Genomic DNA, 21,094 nt, shown 5'->3' with positions numbered 1-21,094 from the left:
GTTGGACAGCTGAGGGTACAGAAACTGGCCTGTCTTGCTCAGAAAAGCCCCAGCTTCCCATGGCAGAAGAAAGGGGATGTGACAAATGGGGATAGCTGGGACTTGTCCACTGGTTGCTCTGCCCTTCACAGTTCTTCTCTCCCTTAGGACATGGAGATCTGTGCAGATGAACTCAAGAATGTACTTAACACGGTGGTGAACAAACGTGAGCAACTGACTCCAGATGAGGGGGATGGGCATGGGCCACAGCTGTCTGAAAGCAGCTCCTCACCCTTCTCCATCCCCCCAGACAAGGACTTGAAGACACAGGGGTTCACACTGGAGTCTTGCCGAAGCATGATAGCTCTCATGGATGTATCCTTCCTGCCACCATCCCCAGTCCTCTTATATCTGCCCATAGAATCAGGGGAACAATTAGGGGTGCCCATGCCCAGGGAAAGGCTTATGGGATCCTGGCAGGGGTTGCTTTGGAAAGATACCCTATTTTGGCTGGTTATCACCTCCTGTCTTACCACAGGCCTGAAATTCTGCTTGGGATGCTGCCCAAACAAGGATTAGTCTTGGGGGAACAGGCTCTATGGGTTATAGAGATGGCAGGAACTCTGGGTGGTTAAGAGTGGAGGAGATCAGGAGCCTCAGTAGATCACGCTGGTTGCTCTGCCTTCCCAGCATAGTACCCTAGATACCCTTCTCAGTTTAGGGAGATCTTACTAAGTGCCTGTGGTCCTGACATCCATCCTCCAGACAGATGGCTCTGGACGGCTGAATCTGCAAGAGTTCCATCACCTCTGGAAAAAGATCAAGGCCTGGCAGGTAGGATGAGAGTAATGTGTGAGTGATAGCCAGGGTTAACTTGGGATTAAGTGTGTAACTGCTATCTTTGAATGTTCTATTTTCAGAAAATCTTCAAACGCTATGACACAGATCATTCTGGCACCATCAATAGCTATGAGATGCGGAATGCAGTCAATGATGCAGGTGCTGGGGCATGGGGGGAGGTGAGGGTAATAATAAAAAAACCTGAGAGCTGGGGAGAGCAGGAGCAGATGACTAGGGCCCTGCTAGAGAAAGCGGGGAGATTCTCCTTTCCCAGGCTAGTGTGGCCAAGAAGCAGGGAACTTCACTGAGAACTTCACTCCCCTTTCCTCTCCCTGCCCTTCCAAGGCTTCCACCTCAACAGCCAACTCTATGACATCATCACCATGCGCTACGCAGACAAACACATGAACATCGACTTTGACAGTTTCATTTGCTGCTTCGTCAGGCTGGAAGGGATGTTCAGTAAGTGTCTTAGGGCTTCTGTTGCTGTTGTTCATGTGAAGAGACACCATGACCATGACAACTATTTTAAGGAAACACTTAATTGGGACTCACAGTTTAGTCTATTATCATCATGGCAGGAATCATGGTGGCATGCAGGCAGGCATGGTGCTGGAGAGGTAGCTGGGGGTTCGGTATCAGGATCAGTAGGTAGCAGGAAGAGAGAGTGATACTGGACCTGGCTTGCACATCTGAAACCTTAAAGCCTTAAATCCCTCTTCCAAGGCCACACCTCCTAATAGTGCCAACCCCTTTAGGCCAATGGGGGACATTTCCATCCAGATCACCACAGTGAGTGAGGGGCTACCTTCAGCTTTCTCACTCCCTTTTCCCATGGTACAGCTATGGCAGTAACTGATCTGACAACTGCCCCATCTCCTCCAGAGGCTGCATGTCAGTCCTAACTCCTATCAGTCAACAGGCCAAGAAGAGATGGATGACAAGGGGAGATGCTGGTTAGGTTCTGCAGGGATTCTTGTGGAAGGACAGCAGTGGGCACAGGGGCTTCCTAAATTACAGATCTGAGCACTTAGATAATGCTCACTTGTGATCCAGCAGGCAGTAGAGGCAGGATTATGAATTCAAGGCTCCATGGATAGACCTTGGTTCAATAACACAACAAAGGCAGGCAAGATGAACTCAGCTGCCATGTGTCTGGAGACCTGCGTTCTATGGCTGAAACCTGTAAGGTGGAAGGAAAGAACCAATCTTAGAGTTGCCCTCCAACCTCTACACGTGTTTTGTCATATGTCCCCACATGCACACACAAGAATGAATTATTTAAAAGCAAACACAAGCAGACTAAGCCAAAACCCTAAGGGGCGGGGGTGGGGGAGATTAAAAAGGAGAGGGCAAATGATCATGGCGGAGGTAGTGACTGGCTTTTGGTCTATGCTTTCTTTCACACAGGAGCTTTTAACGCATTTGACAAGGATGGAGATGGCATCATCAAACTGAATGTTCTTGAGGTAAGCACAGCAAACAGAACGTCCCTGGCACCATAGAACCTAGCAGACTGGCCCCAGTGTGTTCATCACTCCAAGGACAGGAACTTGGAAGGAAGCCTAATGAAGACTGTGGTTCCTGGGGTGTGTGTACCGTGAGAGCTTTTGCTCCCCCATCCCCAAGTTGCACTGCCAGGAAGCGCCTTCCTAGAAGGCCCAGGAAAAGGAGCAGGCTTCTCCTTTTAAGAACCTGTCCCCTTTCCAATGCAAGAGATTCTAGAATAGACGGGCCTCTTTGCTTGCTTTTGTACTGACCTGGGGCTTCATTTTTCAGTGGCTGCAGCTTACCATGTATGCCTGAAGGAGGCAAGCCTCATGTACAGTCAACCAGGATTCCAACACAGCTAGAGCCATCGACCACAAAGAACCCCGTAGCCCTACCTCCACTAAGTCTAGGGGGCTTCTGGTCTTGCTGCTTCTCCACATTGCCCCAAACCTGATGCTTGGGAGAGCTCTTTGCCACCTGAAGGCTAGTGTCTGTCCCAGCTAGGTGTAGCTGATTCTGACCTGCACACTTAGCTTGCACTGGGCTGCCCACAGGATCTGCCAGTAGTACTCACTCATACAAGAACCCAGTCACAAAGTCTGCACTCACTTCTGTCAGTTTCAGGATGGGTTTACTCTGGGGTAAACAGGGATGATACTTTGGGTTTTCTGATTAAAAAAAAAAAAAAAAAATGTGGCCGCGTTCTGTAAAACAGCTAAATAAAGGCACACATATGGCTGGTTCCACTGTTTTCTTTAACATTTCTCAGCCACAGCACAACTGCCGTACTTTCATATATCACCTCCAGAAAGACCGAGTTTGGGGTTAGGGAGATGGTTCAGTAGGTACAGGGCTATGAAAGCAAGCCTGGCAGCTCACACCTGTAACTCCAGTACTGGAGAGCAAAGAGAGCAAGGGACTCTATAGGCTTGCTGGCCAGCCAGTAAGCCAAAGGGACAATGTTTGGTGAGAGCCTGTCTCAAACACTTGGGGCAATGGCTCACTGGGTAAAAATGCCCTGAGTTTGGATCTCACGCAACCACATAAATGCAAAAGCCTGTTGGAGTGATCATCCACCTGTAATCGCATCCCAAGGGAGATTAAAAAAAAAGGGGGGGGGGTCCTTGGCACAAACGCTGGATTAGCTCTGGGTTAAAGTGAGAAACCTGGGCTTCAATATCAACAGTGGAGAGTGATCAAGGAAGATATTATTAACCAGCCTCCACAAGCATGCACACACCATACACACACAAAAGGGAGATAGAGGAAAATACTAGAAGTTCATCTGACCTCCACACATGTACACAACACAAAAGAAAGCCCAGCTTAGTCTATGGATATACCTGATCCTGTCAGGTATTAGAATGGCTGGGTCTGGAGAAACTATACTAATGGGAGAAAGCTCTCATTTCAGGATAAATGGGAAATACATATAGTCAAAGGCTTGAGTTCTGCTGAGATCATGCCTACTGCCCTTTTAATTATTTGTAATCTTGTTTTATGTGTGTTTTGCCTACATTTATGTCTGAGCATCTCATGTATGCCTGGTGCCTGTGGAAGGCAGAAGAGCCATCAGATTCCCTAGAGCTGGGAGCTAGAGATGGTTGTGAGAGCCATGGGGGTACTGGGAACTGAACTCAGGTCCTCTGGAAGAGCAGCCAGTGCTCTTAACAGGAGCCATCCCTCCAGTCCCACCACTGCTAGTGTTTGAGCACAGGGACCACTCCGACTTTTCCAAGATCGCTGGTGTGAATACATATGGACAACAGAAGATGAACCAGAAGTGGGGGATGATAAAGTACATTTTATGTATGAAATCATGAAATGAACACATTCTAAGTCAAATAAATGGGTAACAGGATGAGCAGTTACTACAGGGCAATGCAGGAGAGGTGATCCCCCACCCCCAATTCTAGCTCCTCTGCTCACTGGCCTGTCTGACATTAAAATAATCCCTGACTCTTAAGTTTAATCTGGACCTTGTGTGTGTCCGAGGCACATATACAAGCACCATGCTTCCTGCCCACTGACTTGTTCTTTATGTCAAAATGGAAAGGCTAATCACGAAGACACAAAATAACAAAATGAACACTTAGTAAAAGTACTTTATTTTCTTCTTGTATTAGCTTTATATATCGCTTACAAAGTTATGAAGTTCACAGCTTTTATACCAAAATGTAAGAAGGCTGTTTTATTTAATTTTGAAATACAGTAAGAAACCAAGGTGCTGGGCAGCTCTGGGCATCCACTACCTGCCACAGCCTCTCCTTCTCCACCCTCTGCTCTGCCAGCACTGGGATACTTCTGGGCCATGTCCCCTTGGGGTTGGAGGTTAAGTGGTGGGTTAATTACAAGATTTCACACACATCTGCATGTGAAGAGTGTGACCCAATGCAAGCCCACTGCAGTTTCCTCCTTTCCTACCTATCGTCTCCCTCAAACCCAAGGTTCTCAATGACAGGACAGGGATGAAACCTCCCTGAAGTGTGACAAGTACAGCCTTACAGTAATTCTAGAACTCTCCTCGAAGCAACAGGAACAAATTTGCTAAGTAAGCATATGCAAATCGCAGCTATTTAACCAAAACCACAAGCAGGTGTTCTTCAAATCTTACTTCACAATAAACTTCAGTTTCCTTCCCAATTATCTTCCATAACATAATAGTGTCATTCTTGTAAGTGTACACTTACACCCAGCAACTAAGCCATATGTCATGCATTGAAACTGTCCCATAACTCTACCATAAAACAAACAAACAAACAAACAAACAAGCAAAAACAAACCCAAAACCTTTGTTGGCAACAATCACTTCAATCATAAAAGTATTGGTGTGGATTTTATGTAGTTCAGGAATTTGAATTTTTAATCGCTAACTCTCCAGAATTAAACATTTTCTTCACAAAAGCAACAAATGTAATGCTAATAACGACTTCTCAAACTTAAGTAATGTCAGGATGACATTTTTGCTCTTTTCTTTATTTGTATTGTTTACAGTTGAGCAGAGTATGCCAAAATGTGTTTTGAAAATTAAAAACAAAAACAAAAAACCCAAAAAACTGAAAGTGTGGTATTTTATTAAAATAGTTACTGTAAACACAAAAGGATTTTTTAAGGATTTTCTTTGCTTTGAGCAGCTGGACTAGGCATAAAAAAATTTAAAACCATTAAAAATGACCTGCAAGTACTCATAAGAAATGTCTTGGATTTTGGCAGGTCATAAGTCACTTTCCTTTCTTCATCAAATTACCAAACAAAAGTCAGCACATATCCAAGGTGCCCCTTCTGAGGAGAACTGGAGGCTGGCTGATCATGAATGACAGACACAATGAATAGCTTAAGAAGATTCCACAGTTCTGTCTTCTATGGGCAGCCACTGTTGAGGAGCCAAGGAACTCAGAGTTCTTCATTCTCAGTGCAACACAAGACAGCTCAACCTGCAGAACAGTGACCTGAGCCTGTTCTTGAGTTCATCATACTGCTTCAAAGCAACCCTGTGAGTGAGGAGGTGCCCCCACACACAAGGGTGAGCAGGCAGACACGTGCATACAACGTTACCAAGGGAAACCCAGATCACAGTTCCTGCTAGTCCTGCTGGACTGTCTGCCCTCAAACTCTCAAGCATCTTCACCACTGGTCAACACCTTGCATTTTTCCTCCCTGCTGCTCTCATCCTTCCCTACAGGGAACCAGCTTCCTCAGCACACTGCTCTGCCAACGTGGAAACTCAGAGAATGATGCAGGTTTAGCAATAAACCCAAGCTAACTTCCCTAATAAATCACTTCCCAGAGACAACGAAGTGTGGCTCCTCTGGTCACCCTTACAGGAAGTGGAGGTGAAAGGTAGAAAGGACTTTAATCTTATACATGAACAGCATAAATATGCTTTGTCAATAAGATCTCAGCATCACAATGGTTCTCTTCACATCTAAGCCATGTGGTCAACAAATTTTTCCACACAATAGGCTACATGTGAACAGCCACTCATTTGTGGGCCACTCATGAGCTAGTATTTGCTCCTAGATTTGTTCTTAACATTTTCTGGATCCAGCAAGTACTACTGGAACCATTCCTGGAGGGGGGGGGGGGGGATAGTCTTCCACGCAATTTCAGAGGATTCACAGACCAGCTTGCAGCCCATCTATGAATTCCTGGCAGAGTTGCCCTGCCCTGGAGCCTATGGGGAAGTGTGATCTGGCCAGTTACAAAAACAGAGGCTGCAATCCTAGTGCCAGAAAGCAGCGCATCCAATGCTAGGATAAATATGTGGCAAAAGGGTCCTCTCCCTCTGAAGAACTGAGTTTTGAGAACCCAGAAACAAAAGATTAGAAAGGAACACTTAGTTTTACATACAAGTCTTGAGAAAATCCAAGCACAAAGCAATCCTATTAAGGCATGTGACGTAGGTTGCTGTGCTGCAGGTGGGCTCAAAGTACCCTGTGAGCCTCCTGTGCTACTGCTCTGGGCACAGCAAGACAGTAAGAGGTGGGGACTGGCAATGGAGCAATCTGAAAGGCGTTGAGGCTCCATGAGACTCTGAGAGCCAGAAGCAGGCCTTCCGTTCACGCCTCCAGCGAGTGCAGCAGTGAAGGGAGCCGCCACACTGAGCACTCTGGAGTGACTTCCTAGGAAATGCTGTCTTAGCGCTTCCTGTCCTGGAACTTGTCTGAACTCTAAAATACAGCAAGCAGAGCAGCCAGGCTGTTTCTAGGGACTCTACTATGTTTCCTTTAGCACCTACAGCCAGCTTTGTTCATCTACAGAGCACTTAATAGTGAAACACTGCACATAATTATTTTTAAAAAATTTGCTTCAAATTTAAATACCCAGTTATTTCAAAAGGAGAAATTAAAACTGATCCTGAAAAATCTATCATAAGCCATCATAAGAACATAAAGCAGAAATCACAAACTGAATCAATAAAATATGTGTATGATTAGGGTCAAACTGGGTAACCAATTAAAATCTGAATCTTTAATAAACACCAATAGTCTAGTAGCATAAATCACTGTATGTCATTTCTCCCAGAAGAGTATGGTTCCTTAGCATGTGCTTAAATATCACCCTTACACGCTCCAGCACAGACTTGAGTTGCATGTAACCTATCATCCCACAGACTGCCCAGAATTTGCTAATGGTACATCTGGCTGTGAACCATTTTCTCCTTCCCAGCTTCACTGGAGAAGGACAGAGTGGCCCGTGTGAGGGGCCAATGTGAAAATAGTTTATGAATGACTTCCCAACATGGGAGGCAAAAAAAAAACTTCATGAATCCATTTTGCTGTCATCTTCAGCATGTCGTTCAATATGTCCTGCAACGTCCTAGGGAAAAAAGGGAGCCCTGTTAGAAACAAACAGGCATCAGGGCAGTAGCAAGTTAAAGCCGAGGAACATGGAACTGGACTGTGTATCCATTAGGTTATCCTGCTAACCAACAGGGAACTATCCACTTAGAGACTATGGATGTCTCACCTCTGCACAAGAGCATACACAAAGACTCTGATCCAGCTCTTTATTAAAAATAGCTCGATTATTTTTTTTGAAAGTCTTGTTTAACTCATTCCCAAATTCCTGAGTAATGAAAAGAAAAATTCCTAGTCCCTCCCTATTTATTGTAATCCCGAACACCTTAAAAAGCAAACAGGGGTTGCTGGTCTTTGCACTAAGTCAACGATTCTCAATCTGTGGGTCGAGGCCCCTTTGGGGATTGAACAATCCTTTCAGAGAGTCACATATCAGATATCCTGCATATCAGATATTTACATTACGATTTGAAACAGTAGAAAAATTACAGTTATGAATAGCAACAAAAATAACTTTATGATTGGGGTCTGCACAACATGAGGAACTGTATTAAAGGATTGTAGCATGAGGAAGGTTGAGAATCACTTGTCTAAGGTATCTGTTGAGCCCAGGTTGATCCAATCCCACAAATACCTGCTTGGATCCTTTCCTAGCTGTGAAAAAAGCATCACAATTCTTCCAGCGACACTTCAGTGTCTGAAAGTTCGGATTAGTGTGGTCAGTCAGCAGATGCTGTTTTAGATGATCCACAACACCAAATATCAGAGTGCAGCCATGCCACTGTAAGAAAGGAGGGGGGAGGTACATGAAGAAAAGCACGTAAAAACACATACATGTGTGCACACACAAACACCTTTTCCCCTTCACTATGTAGCTCTGGCTGGCCTAACTTGCTAGGTAGACCAGGCTGGCCTTGCACTCACACTCTAGCTATCTGTGGGGAGATGAAATGATGCCCCTCTGTGTCCAGCTGGAGCAAGTCCTTTATCTTGTATCATAAAATAAAATCTGTACATTTATTTTGTAATCTTTTTCTTCCGGTTTTTTGAGACAGGGTTTCTCTGTTTAACAGCTCTATTTCTGGCTGTCTTGGAACTCACGTTGTAGACTTGTAATCCATGTCCCCCGCCAAAGGCAAGCAGCTTTCCAAAAACCCTGAAAAGGATGTATTTAACAACTCTAAGAACCATGAAACTAAACTACAAAATGATAGAAGGACACACCTGCAATTCCAGCACTTGGGAGGCAGAAGCTGGAAGATCCGGAGTTCAAGACCAGTTAGGCTACAATAGTGGGTGGGAACCCAACTAGTATGGACTACGTGAGACCTGTCTCAAAGCAAACAACTACCTGCTGTGGAAGTCTGACTTTTAAAACTCACAACTTCTATCACTCAAATCACATTCTTTTTACTTACCCTCTTAAAACAAAAACTTCTGTAAACAAGTAGCTCAATCTCATGTATTACTCATAAAGCACAGACTTTGCACTTGCTTCCAAACCTGCAGCTTTGTAATGAACGTTATGACTGCCAATTCCAGGATGCTCACTTAAGTTCTAGTTAGCATGTATGAATTATGCATAGTGGGTTTACTCTGTTATTCTCGCACATGCATACAATGTACCTGGGTCACCCTCTCATCACCCTCCAGTCCTTGAATCCTGCTGATTTCTTAGTCTCCCTCCTTCTCAAAAGTGACCTAATGAGCTTCATGAAGTTGCTTACAGAAGTGCCAGCCACAGGTTATTTGTACAACACCATGAGGCAGAGTGGCTACACCAAAGAAAGCATCTCTTCTCTTAGCAACCAGTTACTCCGTTAGATCCTCAGAGAAGGGAGGGACCTTGCAAGCCTCTCCCTCTAGGGGTGTCTATTACTAAATAGCAATGAAAATCTGAGTTTTATTTTTTTTTCCCCAGTGAGATTATTTCAATTTTCTTTGTGTTACAGATCTAGTCCTCTATTTTGATCACTTCCCCTGAGAAGACTAAGAAGCAAAGACATTGATATATGCCAGAGCTGAAAAATAATCAGGTTATAGACAAAACTAGAATAAAATTTGAAAAAACATTCAAAATTCCATTAATTCTGATAAGAAAGTCAGGGTTTGGGGGAAAGAACCCTAGTGCCACCAACTTCTCACTGGTCACTCCCAGTCCTAGACCCAACTGAGAACAGGGCTTACAAGGCGGTGCTCCAATTTTGTGAGCTAATTATTAGCTTTCATGTCCTCCCCCAACCCCCAATACACATTAGCCCAGTGGGCCAAGTTAAAACTATAACTTTAAAATTTTAAGTGTTTCTATTCACCAGAAAATACCAAGGTAGTAAGTCAAGCCATAAAGTGTTGTATAATATTATCTTAAGATGTGTTACATTTGTTTTGGTAATGAAGAGATGTCTTGCATTCTTTTATGCTCCATTTGTTTAACTCTGTGAAGCTGTGTTACTCTGCCTGTCTGAAACACCTGGTTGTTCTAATAAAGAGCTGAATGGTTAATATCAAGCCAGGAGAAAGGATAGGAGGGGCTGACAAGAGAATAAATAGAAGGATAAAAACAGAGATGAAGGAGCAAGAAAGGTAAAAGCCCCGAGGTAAAAGGTAGACAGGATAATTTACGAAAAGCTGGCAAGAAACAAACCTAGCTAAGGCCAGACAATCATAATTAAGTCTCCATGTGTGATTTATTTGGGAGCTGGGTGCTGGACCCTCCACATGAGGTTTGACCCTCAGTACTGCAAACATAACAAAACAAAACCAACACCTAGGAGACAAAGTAAGAAGATACTATTTATGTATTTCACATCTAACCTGAGAGACTTTTCAATAAAGAAGTCAAAAGCATTCTGTGTATTCTTCCAAATGAAGCTTCTCTGCCATACATACAATGCCCATCAGCACATCATGGAATTATAATCACCAAGATCTATACACCAGCCCAGGACCGAGTAACCCTCAAGTCTAGTGACAACGGTCTTACTGCTTACCCAACAGCGGTAATTCTGCATCAGATTCAGTCGCACAGCTTGGATGCTTCCATCATAACAACCAGTGTAAATCTGGAGAAAGAGGTTTAGGGTTAGAGACTAAATACACACGAAGAAACAAATATAAAAACACCCTTCATGGAAGTATAAAGAAACATATAAGCCTCATATAAAACCTGGGTTAAGACACCAAAGCGGTATAGTAATTTCTTGACCTTAATGTTCAGAGCCCCATAGACCCTTGAGCCCTGACTCACAGCAAGATGACAGGGCTCCAAGGTTCCCACTTACTCTGGACTGGGACAGTGCTGCTAACTAAATGGAAGTCTGTATTTATTGCAAAAAAAAAAAAAAAAAAAAAAAAAGTTTTACTACTCAAGATCTTGAAAACATTCATCCCAGCAGTCCAATCTCAGAATTAAAAATAAAGCCCTCTAAGTTAAGCAGGGAGCCAGGTGTGGTGGCACCTTTAATCTAGCACTAGGGAGGCAGAAGCAGGCCGATCTCACTGAGCTCAGGGCCAGCCTGGTTTACATAGTGAGTTCTAGGCCTCCCAATACTACATAGTGAAACCCTGTCTAAAAAATAAGAAAGGAAAGAAGTTAGTTATGCATGGTTAGGTGAGTTGGCTTTAACAATGACACATTAGCCAAATCTTCTCCCTTAGTTCCTAGTGTCCTGTTCAGAGCATGTCTGCAAAAGCATTGATCTACATCTTCCATTAACAGTGGTAATAGATTTTTACTGCACTTATTTTAGTTATTCATAGAAACAGAATGCTCAACAATGTTGCTGGGTTCCTTCCCACTATTATGACAAGAAGTGAGGCATTCAGTAATGGGGCACATCATAATCAAGTTGGTAAGATGTCACTTTGCACTAGTAAAAGTAGACACATTACTATCAGCATGTGGAGTTTTAAATAAACATATTCAAAGGCAAACATCTGACAAAATAAGCAATACCCACCACACTTTTATGGATGGTCATACACATGATCATGTCTTTGTGTCCTCCATAAACTTGCAGTCGATCATGGGACTTAGGCAGAAGAAAAAAAGTTAGAGAATTATGTCAACGGAGGACTTGACACTAATGTCTTTACAAGTCTCAAAGCTGAAGCCACAGCGAGAACCAGACAGGTTTTAAGAGGCCATGGATGCTTTCCAGAAAGCATTTGAGTTTTGTCAATGTGACACTTGCACCCAGCTCTTGGAAGGTGAAGGCAGCAGAGTCAGGAATTCAGAGACATTCTCAGCTACACTGGAAGTGTGAAGCCAGTCTGGGCTACACAGCCCTGTCTCAACCCCTGTCTGCCTATTCACACCATCCACCCACAGGAAAAGGAAGGCAGTAAAAATCATGCTAGTTTTGGCAGCTGGGAGCCTGAGCAAATATCTCACAGTGGTTTCTGAGCACAATCTTTGGCCTGGTTGCTTCCTAATCATTTTAGAAGGTTTCTGAAAGTGTAGTTTGAAGGTCTGACCTTACCCCAGCCAGACAATCTCCTCAAAGCAGTCATGCAAAATACACAGGCCCAATCCTACCTGCAATTCGTAGACTCGAACAAACTTGTCCAGGCAAGCAGTCACCATTACTTTCCCCAGGATATTCACCACAGTCACTGCGTGATTGTGACCTTTATAAATGCGCACAAGCTCACCAGTCTGTACCAAAAGGGAGGGACAGTCACTAGACAGGCCTTAGGGTTCCAGCTACATTTTATGATTATAAAGGTCTAAGGGAAAATTTGGAGGTCCCTGTAAACAAATACAGCTATTCTAATGCTAATAGCTGAAGTTCTCACTCCCACAGTACTGTGACCTATGGAAAACACTACATATATCCTCTGACTTTAACTTTTGCTGATTTTGTGTATTTTGTAAGCACACATGCCATGGTACAAATGTTTGCGGTCGCTGGGCGCCGGTGGTGCACACCTTTGATCCTAGCACTCAGGAGGCAGAGGCAGCCCAATCTCTGTGAGTTCGAGGCCAGCCTGATCTACAGGCCTAGTTCCAGGACAGGATCCAAAACAATACAGTAAAACCCTGTCTTGAACAACAAACAAACAAAATAATGTTGGGAGGTCAGAGGACAACTTCGAGAGTTGGTTCTCAACTACCATGTGGGTTCAGAGGATGAAACTTACTTTATGGGGTTTTGTGGTAAGCACTTTTACCTGCTAAGCCATTCACCCTCTATTTCTGAAGTGTATCTCTGATCCAAAAGTCACAACTTCAGAGCACAAACATCAATTGCAAGTGAAAAACTCTATACCTCACCCCATGTGTCAGGTCACAGTCAAAACTCAGACACACACACACACACACACACACACACACACACACACACACACATCTTCAGGCTATGTGTATAAGACAAATTTTATACTTATACCCTAGCTATCTATTTTATATATGCAATGAAATATACAAATATATGTCTGAAATAAGAAATGATAGTCAAGCTATATTCTCACTTTTATCATTTCTCTGGTCCCAAGGAACAAGTCAGGATGGACTGGGCTCCATATGCAGAGCAGGAACAGCTTCTGTGCTGTGTCTAAGAGCTAAGTGCAGCCTCTCAGTTGTTTTTATCAGTTCTATTTCAAACACTCTGAGAGCCACGGCCCTCAAGTTTGAAGGAGGCATTCAAATGAAACCTTCCATAAACTCCTAGTCTTTCTATGATTAATGAGGTTAGGATTTCCAGGTGGTCTGGAATTATGAGCGAGAGAGAGAGAGAGAGAGAGAGAGAGAGAGAGAGCGCACACACCACACACACGCACGGTTATTATTACTCCTTTTTACTAGAGAATGGGCCATATTTAAATATTAAGAGAACTGAGGAAGCATTCTCACCACAGCTTACATGTATGTTGTGAGCATGGACCGACTGGTCACTGGAGCCGCTGAACACCAGGTCATTCACCACCTTAGAGAAAGTCAACAAATCAGCTTCTGTGCAAGATAACTTTAACACACACTAGCAAATGTGAATTTCCATCCTATTTGGAGATGTATACAAACTATGTATAAGATAATGTTTCCCAGACCAATTTTCTAACTAGAAATGCATGTCTTAACACTAGGCATTGTGATGAACTTGCCAGAACATGAACTCTACAGACCGGCTATGAACTTTCCTAGAAGGGCATTAGTATGTGACCATACTATAATAAAACATGTTTCTTGCAAGTGTTGATAAAAATGGTTGGTCCCTTTTTCACCCATGCACAGGAGACTGTGATCTCTTGACTATGCTCTTTACAAGATCCTAACAACATACCACACAGTAGTGGGAATGCTGTTCAAACCTAGCTATTTTCTCACCTTCATGCAGAGGACGGTTTTGCTGTGGCCCTCCAGGGTTCTGAGCAACAGTCCGTTCCGTGCATCACGGACACTAATGGTACAGTCATAAGATCCTACGACCAGCAGTTTTCGGGCACCTTCCTGAGCTGTGGCAAGGCAACTGACTGCCCGAGGGCCATGGCATTCAAAGATGTCCTGTCGCTTGTTGTTCTGAAAAACAAACCAACATTCTATAAAAGTAATTTAGCAAGAAAACTTCAAAAATAGATAACCAAAACTGCTATAAACTCACATCTACTACCTATCCTAAATCCTGAACACTCTAATCCCTGGCATGTCAGCTCCAATCTTCTTTGGTGCTTGGGACCTTACTCCCCTAATCTAATAGGGTAAACTCATACATTACAAACTATTTTATACCCTCAACTCAAACTGTCCCAACTCTGATTAAAAAAAAAAAAAAAAAAAAAAAAAAAACAACCCACCTCCAGTGTAGTTTCTGCCAGTGGCGTCTGTAGACTCATTCAGTTATTTTCTTTTTTGAAACAGGGTCTTGCTAAGCAGCCTAGCCAAGGCTTGAATTCACTATGTAACCAGCCCTGACTACTCTAAAACTCAGATATTCTCCTGCCACAGCCTCCCTAGTGCTGAGATGACAGGCATGAACCACTATTCCCATTGTGTTTTGTCCCCCAAAAGATAAGCTATACATCTCATGACACTTCAAAAAAATCTCTGAGAGCTACCCATTTTCTTAAATGATTCTAGATTTCTTTTACTTATGTGAATGTTTGTCTGTCTGGGGGTGGTGGTGCTACACCATGAGTGTTCAGGTTCCCATGGAGGCTATGAGGGCGCTAGCTCTCTTGGGTTTGGAGTTACTGGTATTGTCAGCAGCATGATGTGAGTGCTGGGAACAGAATTCGGTCCTCTTAACCACTGAACCATCTCTCCCATTTAAAAAAATTCAAACTCTCAGGGATGGACCCGACTCATACAAAGGCAAAATACTCTTACAAATAAAATAAGATACATAAATCTAAAACAAACTTAATTCCCCATTCATGTTACTATCATCTTCCTACATCTCACACTGGACCCCCAGATCAAGTCGTTTAACAGAAAATAGCAGCATTTATATCAAGAATGGCATGTTTACACCACAAACTCAACAACAGGGTCTACCTCACACTCCATGCATGCTTCCCTTATCAATTCTACCCTGCTTGCCAATCTTGCTCATAAAGCTTCTCACCCCCCCTCCACTCCTATTGTAGGTACATACATGAAAGTAAAACCTCATAGAAATTAAGCAAAAATCAGCAGATGGCACCTGAGAAATCTGACATGCTAAGGAAAGAATAGATTTCAGGATGGCGTGAGTGACAGACTGACCTTTAAGACAGACAGTCTGGCTTTTCTACAGGCATGGGTAAAAAAGGAAAGAGACAGCCCTGATGTTCCAAATTCACACCTATGCAACCATTCTGAAATCTGTTCTCTGCCTCTCTTCTTCCAACCATCTAAAACTCTTCCATCTGATACCATTTAAATGCCCCCTTTGTAATGTAGATCTGACACTAACTGGACAAAGGAGAAAAAAATTTTATAACTGAGTTTTTGTCCTTTATAAGTAAGATTTTAATTTACTCTTAGGTCCTACTCCTATTGCTTAAATCTATCTCTTCAGGAGACTGGAACTCATGCCTTCAATTAAGAAATCTGTACTTGTTCTTTTTGTGGAGATGTAGCTGGGAAAGGAGTTGCATGTCCCGCATTCCCAGTAAGCCAAGACCACGTGGACATACTTAAGATTGATAGAAATGTGTTAATATTTAAGACAGAACTAGCCAATAAGAAACCATAGCTAATGGCCAATGGCTTTACAATTACTATAGTGTCTCGTGTGTTATTTGGGGACTAAAGCAGCAGTGGAACCCAGGTGTTTGGTGGCAAAGAGTACATGTAAGTAACATAATGGTGCTGGCAACGTGGGTACTAAGAACTTCAACTTAAAACTTGAAAAGGGATTTTAGAAACAAAAGAACAAAGACAAACAAGGCTTCATGGTAACATCATTTTCTCAGTTGGGCTAGGTTTTGCTAGAGACAAGCAGAGACTCAAGCTGCTCCTTTAAATGAGGTTTCCTGACTCAGCATAAATGGAAAAAACTGCATGGCTGTTTTAAGAGGCCCTGCTAACAATTGAATGGTGTGTACCAGCAGCTGGCAGTGGCAATGACCACATCTCCAAGCTGGAAGCATGCTGCTTGATGGCAGCATAGACAGAGGCGGTGAGCACAGCTCCCAGTGCTGGCGGTAAACTTAACTCTGCCATCCTGGAAAGCCAGCAGCTAAAACAGCTGCAGCTTTAATTTTAGCAGTGTAAAAGACTCCTGGCTAGAAAAAGGTAGAGATATACAGTAAAGACAGATTCAGATGAAATGAAACTTCTAAAAGGTTTACGGTGTCTAAAAATATACATAGGCTTGTGGAGAAATGAAACAGGAGGAGGAGAAGAAATAATAGAGTGGCTGGGCAGTGGTGGTGCACGCCTTTAATCCCAGCACACCAGAGGCAGAGGCAGAGGCAGGTGGATCTCTACAGAGAAGCCCTGTCTCAGAAAATGAAAAAAAAAAAAAGAAATAGAATAATTAAAAAGTCACATAAAGGGCTGCCTCTCTTCTTCCAACCATCTAAAACTCTTCCATCTGACACCATTTAAATGCTCCGTTTGTAATGTAGATCTGACACTAAATGGACAAAGGAGAAAAAAAAGTTAAGAGCACTGGCTATTCTTCCAGAGGACCTGAGTTCAATTTCCAGCAACCACACGATGGCTCACAACCATCAGTAATGAAATCTGGTGCCCTCTTCTGACCTGCAGGGATACATCATACAGACTGAACACTGTATACATTAAAAAAAAAAAAAAAAAAAAAAGCATGTAAAGATAAAAAATACAGAGTCTAGATACTGTATGCTATAATGTTGTCTTTAAATTGTTTGCTGAGAAAAGAGCTACAATTGCTAAAATACATTTCATTATAAATGCTGCTGAATTAATCCAACATATATTTTGAAAATGCTTTGACTTCAAAATTTAAGTATAAGGGCAGGTTACTTGGTAAAAATTTTCCTTGTGTTTCCACAGAAAATATAAAGCTGTGGATTCCTTCCAGACTAATATGGTTTGATAAAGCCAGACCCCCTGAAGCAGTGTCCCAGGTGATCCAGCATCTAAAACAGCTGAGACGATGCAGACTTGCAGGCTACAAAAACAAGGACGCAGCCAGGTTTCTGTGTTTTGTCCTGATCCCCATGGTATAAACAGCAGGAAGCAATTTGGAGAGAACGACTCCCACAATCCTAAATGTTGTTTATAAATGTTTGTTTTCATTTAAATGGGGTTGGTTAAGGATCACAGTCTATCTCCTTCTAAAGATATAAAGGGGAAATGACATAGAAATGAATATTTTACGTTGATAGGGATTTTGGCTTATTGATACAAACAAGATTAATTTTGTTATATGTGTATTTCTCCTCTTGTTTAGTTATTGTGTTCATATAGCTCATTTAAAATGCAATGTATAATTAAGTAGATTATAGACACCTATGATAGTCAAAACTTAGGTTTGTTAGGTTTTGTAGATATATACATATATTTCAAATGGATAGGCATTCTTCAAACCTTTGAAAGACCTATAGAATATGGCATTTAAAATGGTTTAGGGTTTTTCATGACTATGAGACACAAATGCTCCTGGCAAAACCAATTACGTCTGAGGGGAAGATGGGCATTGAAGAAACTCATTATGGAGTATGTTTCAATATGGCAAGACAAGCCATTTCAGCAAGAAACAATTCTTGCCTAGACTGTTTGACTATTGCTGTATAAAGTGGACATGCAGGACCCACAGGAAAGTGACTGCTGAACTTGCAAAAAAAGATGGACAGTTCCTGCTTCATGGAAGAGTCTGCCAGACATTCTGCAGGACACAGGAAAATGACTGACAAACTGCCACAATATGTAGACAGTTTAAAATTTCCTGCTTCACTGAGAAGTCTGCCAGACACACTAGACCTATGGGCTGAAGATGGATGCCCCAACATTACAGAAGAACTTCGGGTGACTGTCCAGGCAGTAAGATGTCTCTGTCAATTCTTTATTATTCTTCTGTGGTCTTTGATGGAGTTCAAGACAGATAGTTATGATTATAGTTTTCCTTAGACTAAAAGATAAGTTATACATAAGACAATAGACCCACAAAGATAGGATAGATGACAGAATCTTTTCTTTTTTTAAAAAAAAAATCTTACTAAATGTTAAAGGACTAAATATTATAACTATAGTTCTTACTTGATAATTGTTTTGTTATATATAATTTTACTAAGTTAAAGTTAAAACTTTTCTTTTTATTTAGAAAGAAAAGAGGGGATGATGGAGAATGCTCTTCTGTATATATGTTTGTCTTATTGGTTGATGAATAAAACACTGACTGGCCAGGCAGGATGATAGGTAGGACTAGGAGACAATGAGGATTCTGGGAAGTGTAGGCAGAGAGGAGTCATCATGTGATCCCAGAAAGCTGGGCAGATCAGAATATAAGCAGGGACAAACAGGAAAATCACTCTCTTCTCTACAAAGATGTAGCAGGCAAAGGAGATGCATGTCCCGCATTCCCGGTAAGCCAAGACCATGTGGAAATACTTAGATTGATAAAAATGAGTTAGTATTTAAGACAGAGCTAGCCAATGACCAACAGCTTTATAATTAAAAAAAAAAATCTGCACTTATCATTCACTTGATTATAAACATGTTCAAGTCTTCAAATTTCATTTTCTAAGTTTCTAAAAGGCAAAAACTATGTTACATCACATTCCTTATATAGTCCCAGCCAGTGCTACACTGGCTGTACTAAATAAACCCTGGGGATGTGGTGCCATAACCAGCCGCACTCACAAGCCCTGAGTCCATTACATATTGCTCTCATTTCCTCTTTTCATTTGCCTGCCCACAAAGCTTCCTACAAGATCTCCCTGACTATACTATGAGTCTTCTCCAAGGCTCATAGTATATGAGTGAGCCTTGCTTTCTAAAGCAGAGATGGGAGTGAGTCTCAAGATGTAAGCTTACTACTGATTGGGACACCAAGAGCTTCTTAACCTTCTTCTTCTGTGTGATGACACTTTTAATTATCAACTAGACATAACCTAGCATCATCTGGGAAGGGTCTCAGTGAAGGTTATGGGCTGGCCTGTGGCTAAGTCTGTGGGAGACGAGGACTACTCAGTACAGGGGGAGGGGGTGGGGACACCATTCTTTGGTCTGGTGCCTGACTACATAAGTGAAGCAAGGGAGCTGAACACACAAAGCATGCATGTATACACCTCATTCTGCTCTTGGTTATGGATATGACTAGTGGCTTCTTCAAGTTCTTGCCTTGAATTCTACTCAGTAATGGTCTACCCTGGAACTGTCAGCCAAATAAACACTTTCTTTTTGAGTTGCTTTATGTTGGGGGTATTTTGTCATAACAAAAGAAACTAAGATACTCTGGGCCCAACACAGGAAAGACGGTGAAGTTTGCTCACCGAATGAATTTATCTTTGGGATGGGAAAGGAGGAGGTTGCATGGCTGTTAGAGGAATCCTCTGATTTCCCCTCAAAAAACAAGGCATCCTCATGAACCCTAAATTGTTCTCCAACCACATCATAGTCAAAAGTCAGGGAACTCAGATTCATTTTCCATGGTGTCACTCTTAAGTGAGATAAACTGGTTTAACCTATGACTCATTATTTGGCCCAAATATTCAGGCTTGGTTTAATTTAGTAGTGCTGCATTTTGGTCCTGGCACATGTGAGTCTGAGCAAACAGAACAGAGGATTGACTTCACTTGCACTAGAAGGAAACTGCTTTTAAATAAAGGCTAATTCTGCTGTTTCCTCAAACCAGAAGAAACCCACCTTATACCTTCATTCTACTTACAAATGGCAGGGAAATTCAGCCTATTCCCCCACTAACCTTTATGTTGAAGGTGACCACAGTGCCATTTGCTAGTCCAGCATAGAGCATTCGCCATCTGTTATGAAGGCAGAGAACCCGGTCTTCCAGTTTTAATTGTTCCATACATTCTCGGGTCTGAAAAAACAAAACACCCCAAACCCAAAACAATCTCTTACTAACAGAGGATAGAGACAGATGTGTGAACAAATGCTCCTCAAAACACTTTAAAATGAGGCTGAGAAGCATAGTAGACTATCTGAGGTATTTTTCAAGATCCCAGGGTGTGAGGGTACTATTAAAAAAACAGCTTAATAATATTGATATTTCTAATTAAAAATGTATATATATTCTTAAGAGGGCTGACTTCACTGTTAAGCTTAAATGAACAATGATAAATAAATGATAAAGCTGCATCTGGCAGATTGGTGATGTGCTCAATTGGCTTAGTACTTGTCTAGCAGTCAGGGAGCCCTGGGTTCAATCTCCAGCACATCATACTGGGTGTGATAGCTCATGCCTGTTTCTCAGTATTTGGGAGGTACAAGTAGGAGCACCAGAAGTTCTGTCAATTTGATGCCAGCCTGGAACATGATACCCTGTGTGGAAGCCAGAGGACAACTTGCAGGGCCGGTTCGTTCCTTCCACCATGTGGACCCCATGGATCTAAATGCTGGACTTCAAGCTTGCCAGGGAGTTCCTTTCTCCACTGAGCCATCTAGCAGGCCCCTCCATCAGCTTTTTAAACTGAGTTCTGAGGGTAGAATTCAGGTTTTCTTCAAGGCAAGCACTTTACCCCATAAAGTTTAACTTTTAAAGAAATTAAATAGACAGGGGCCAGTGAAATGGCTCAGCAGATAAAGGTTCCTGAAGGAAGCCATGCTTGATGACATGAGTTTGATCTCTTGGACTACAATGTAGAGAGAAAAAACTCTGTAAGTCATTCTCTGACCTCCACACCCCCAACATGACACACATGCACAAAGACACATGCACATATATGCACAAAGTAAATAAATGAAATTTAAAAATATTGCAGCTAGGATAAATTCTGGCATTTGATATGAAAATAAGATTTATGAGAAAGACCAAGGGAGCTATACTGCTAACATTACAATATTAATAGATACTGATGAACAAACAGAAAATGTGGTTTATGCTAAATCTTCTATC

General features: G+C 42.3%; 2 protein-coding genes across 3 annotated transcripts in view; one reads left to right on the top strand and one right to left on the bottom strand.

Annotated features, from left to right (window-relative positions):
* Capn3 (calpain 3) overlaps positions 1–2,917 on the top strand; it is a 50,844-nt gene extending 47,927 nt beyond the window's left edge. The window contains exons 18-24 of the mRNA XM_051183631.1: positions 148–205; positions 290–354; positions 745–813; positions 900–978; positions 1,165–1,281; positions 2,230–2,288; positions 2,599–2,917. Of these exons, the coding sequence (XP_051039588.1) occupies positions 148–205; positions 290–354; positions 745–813; positions 900–978; positions 1,165–1,281; positions 2,230–2,288; positions 2,599–2,625 (474 nt within the window). The 3' untranslated portion in view covers positions 2,626–2,917. The remainder of the gene's footprint in view (positions 1–147; positions 206–289; positions 355–744; positions 814–899; positions 979–1,164; positions 1,282–2,229; positions 2,289–2,598) is intronic.
* A 1,480-nt stretch (positions 2,918–4,397) lies between these two features.
* Positions 4,398–21,094, bottom strand: part of Znf106 (zinc finger protein 106) — a 57,858-nt gene continuing 41,161 nt past the window's right edge. For both annotated transcript variants that reach the window (XM_051183629.1, XM_051183630.1), the window contains 8 exons: positions 19,943–20,059; positions 13,936–14,127; positions 13,475–13,537; positions 12,148–12,267; positions 11,570–11,641; positions 10,601–10,672; positions 8,245–8,391; positions 4,398–7,629 (listed from right to left, as the gene is read on the bottom strand). In XM_051183629.1, the coding sequence (XP_051039586.1) occupies positions 7,573–7,629; positions 8,245–8,391; positions 10,601–10,672; positions 11,570–11,641; positions 12,148–12,267; positions 13,475–13,537; positions 13,936–14,127; positions 19,943–20,059 (840 nt within the window). In that variant the 3' untranslated portion in view covers positions 4,398–7,572. The remainder of the gene's footprint in view (positions 7,630–8,244; positions 8,392–10,600; positions 10,673–11,569; positions 11,642–12,147; positions 12,268–13,474; positions 13,538–13,935; positions 14,128–19,942; positions 20,060–21,094) is intronic.

This window comes from Phodopus roborovskii, unplaced genomic scaffold, assembly GCF_943737965.1.
Source record: "Phodopus roborovskii unplaced genomic scaffold, PHOROB, whole genome shotgun sequence".
NCBI classification, from domain to species: Eukaryota; Metazoa; Chordata; class Mammalia; order Rodentia; family Cricetidae; genus Phodopus; species Phodopus roborovskii.
Note: the sequence above shows the minus strand (reverse complement) of the source record. Positions and strands in the feature narration are given on the sequence as shown.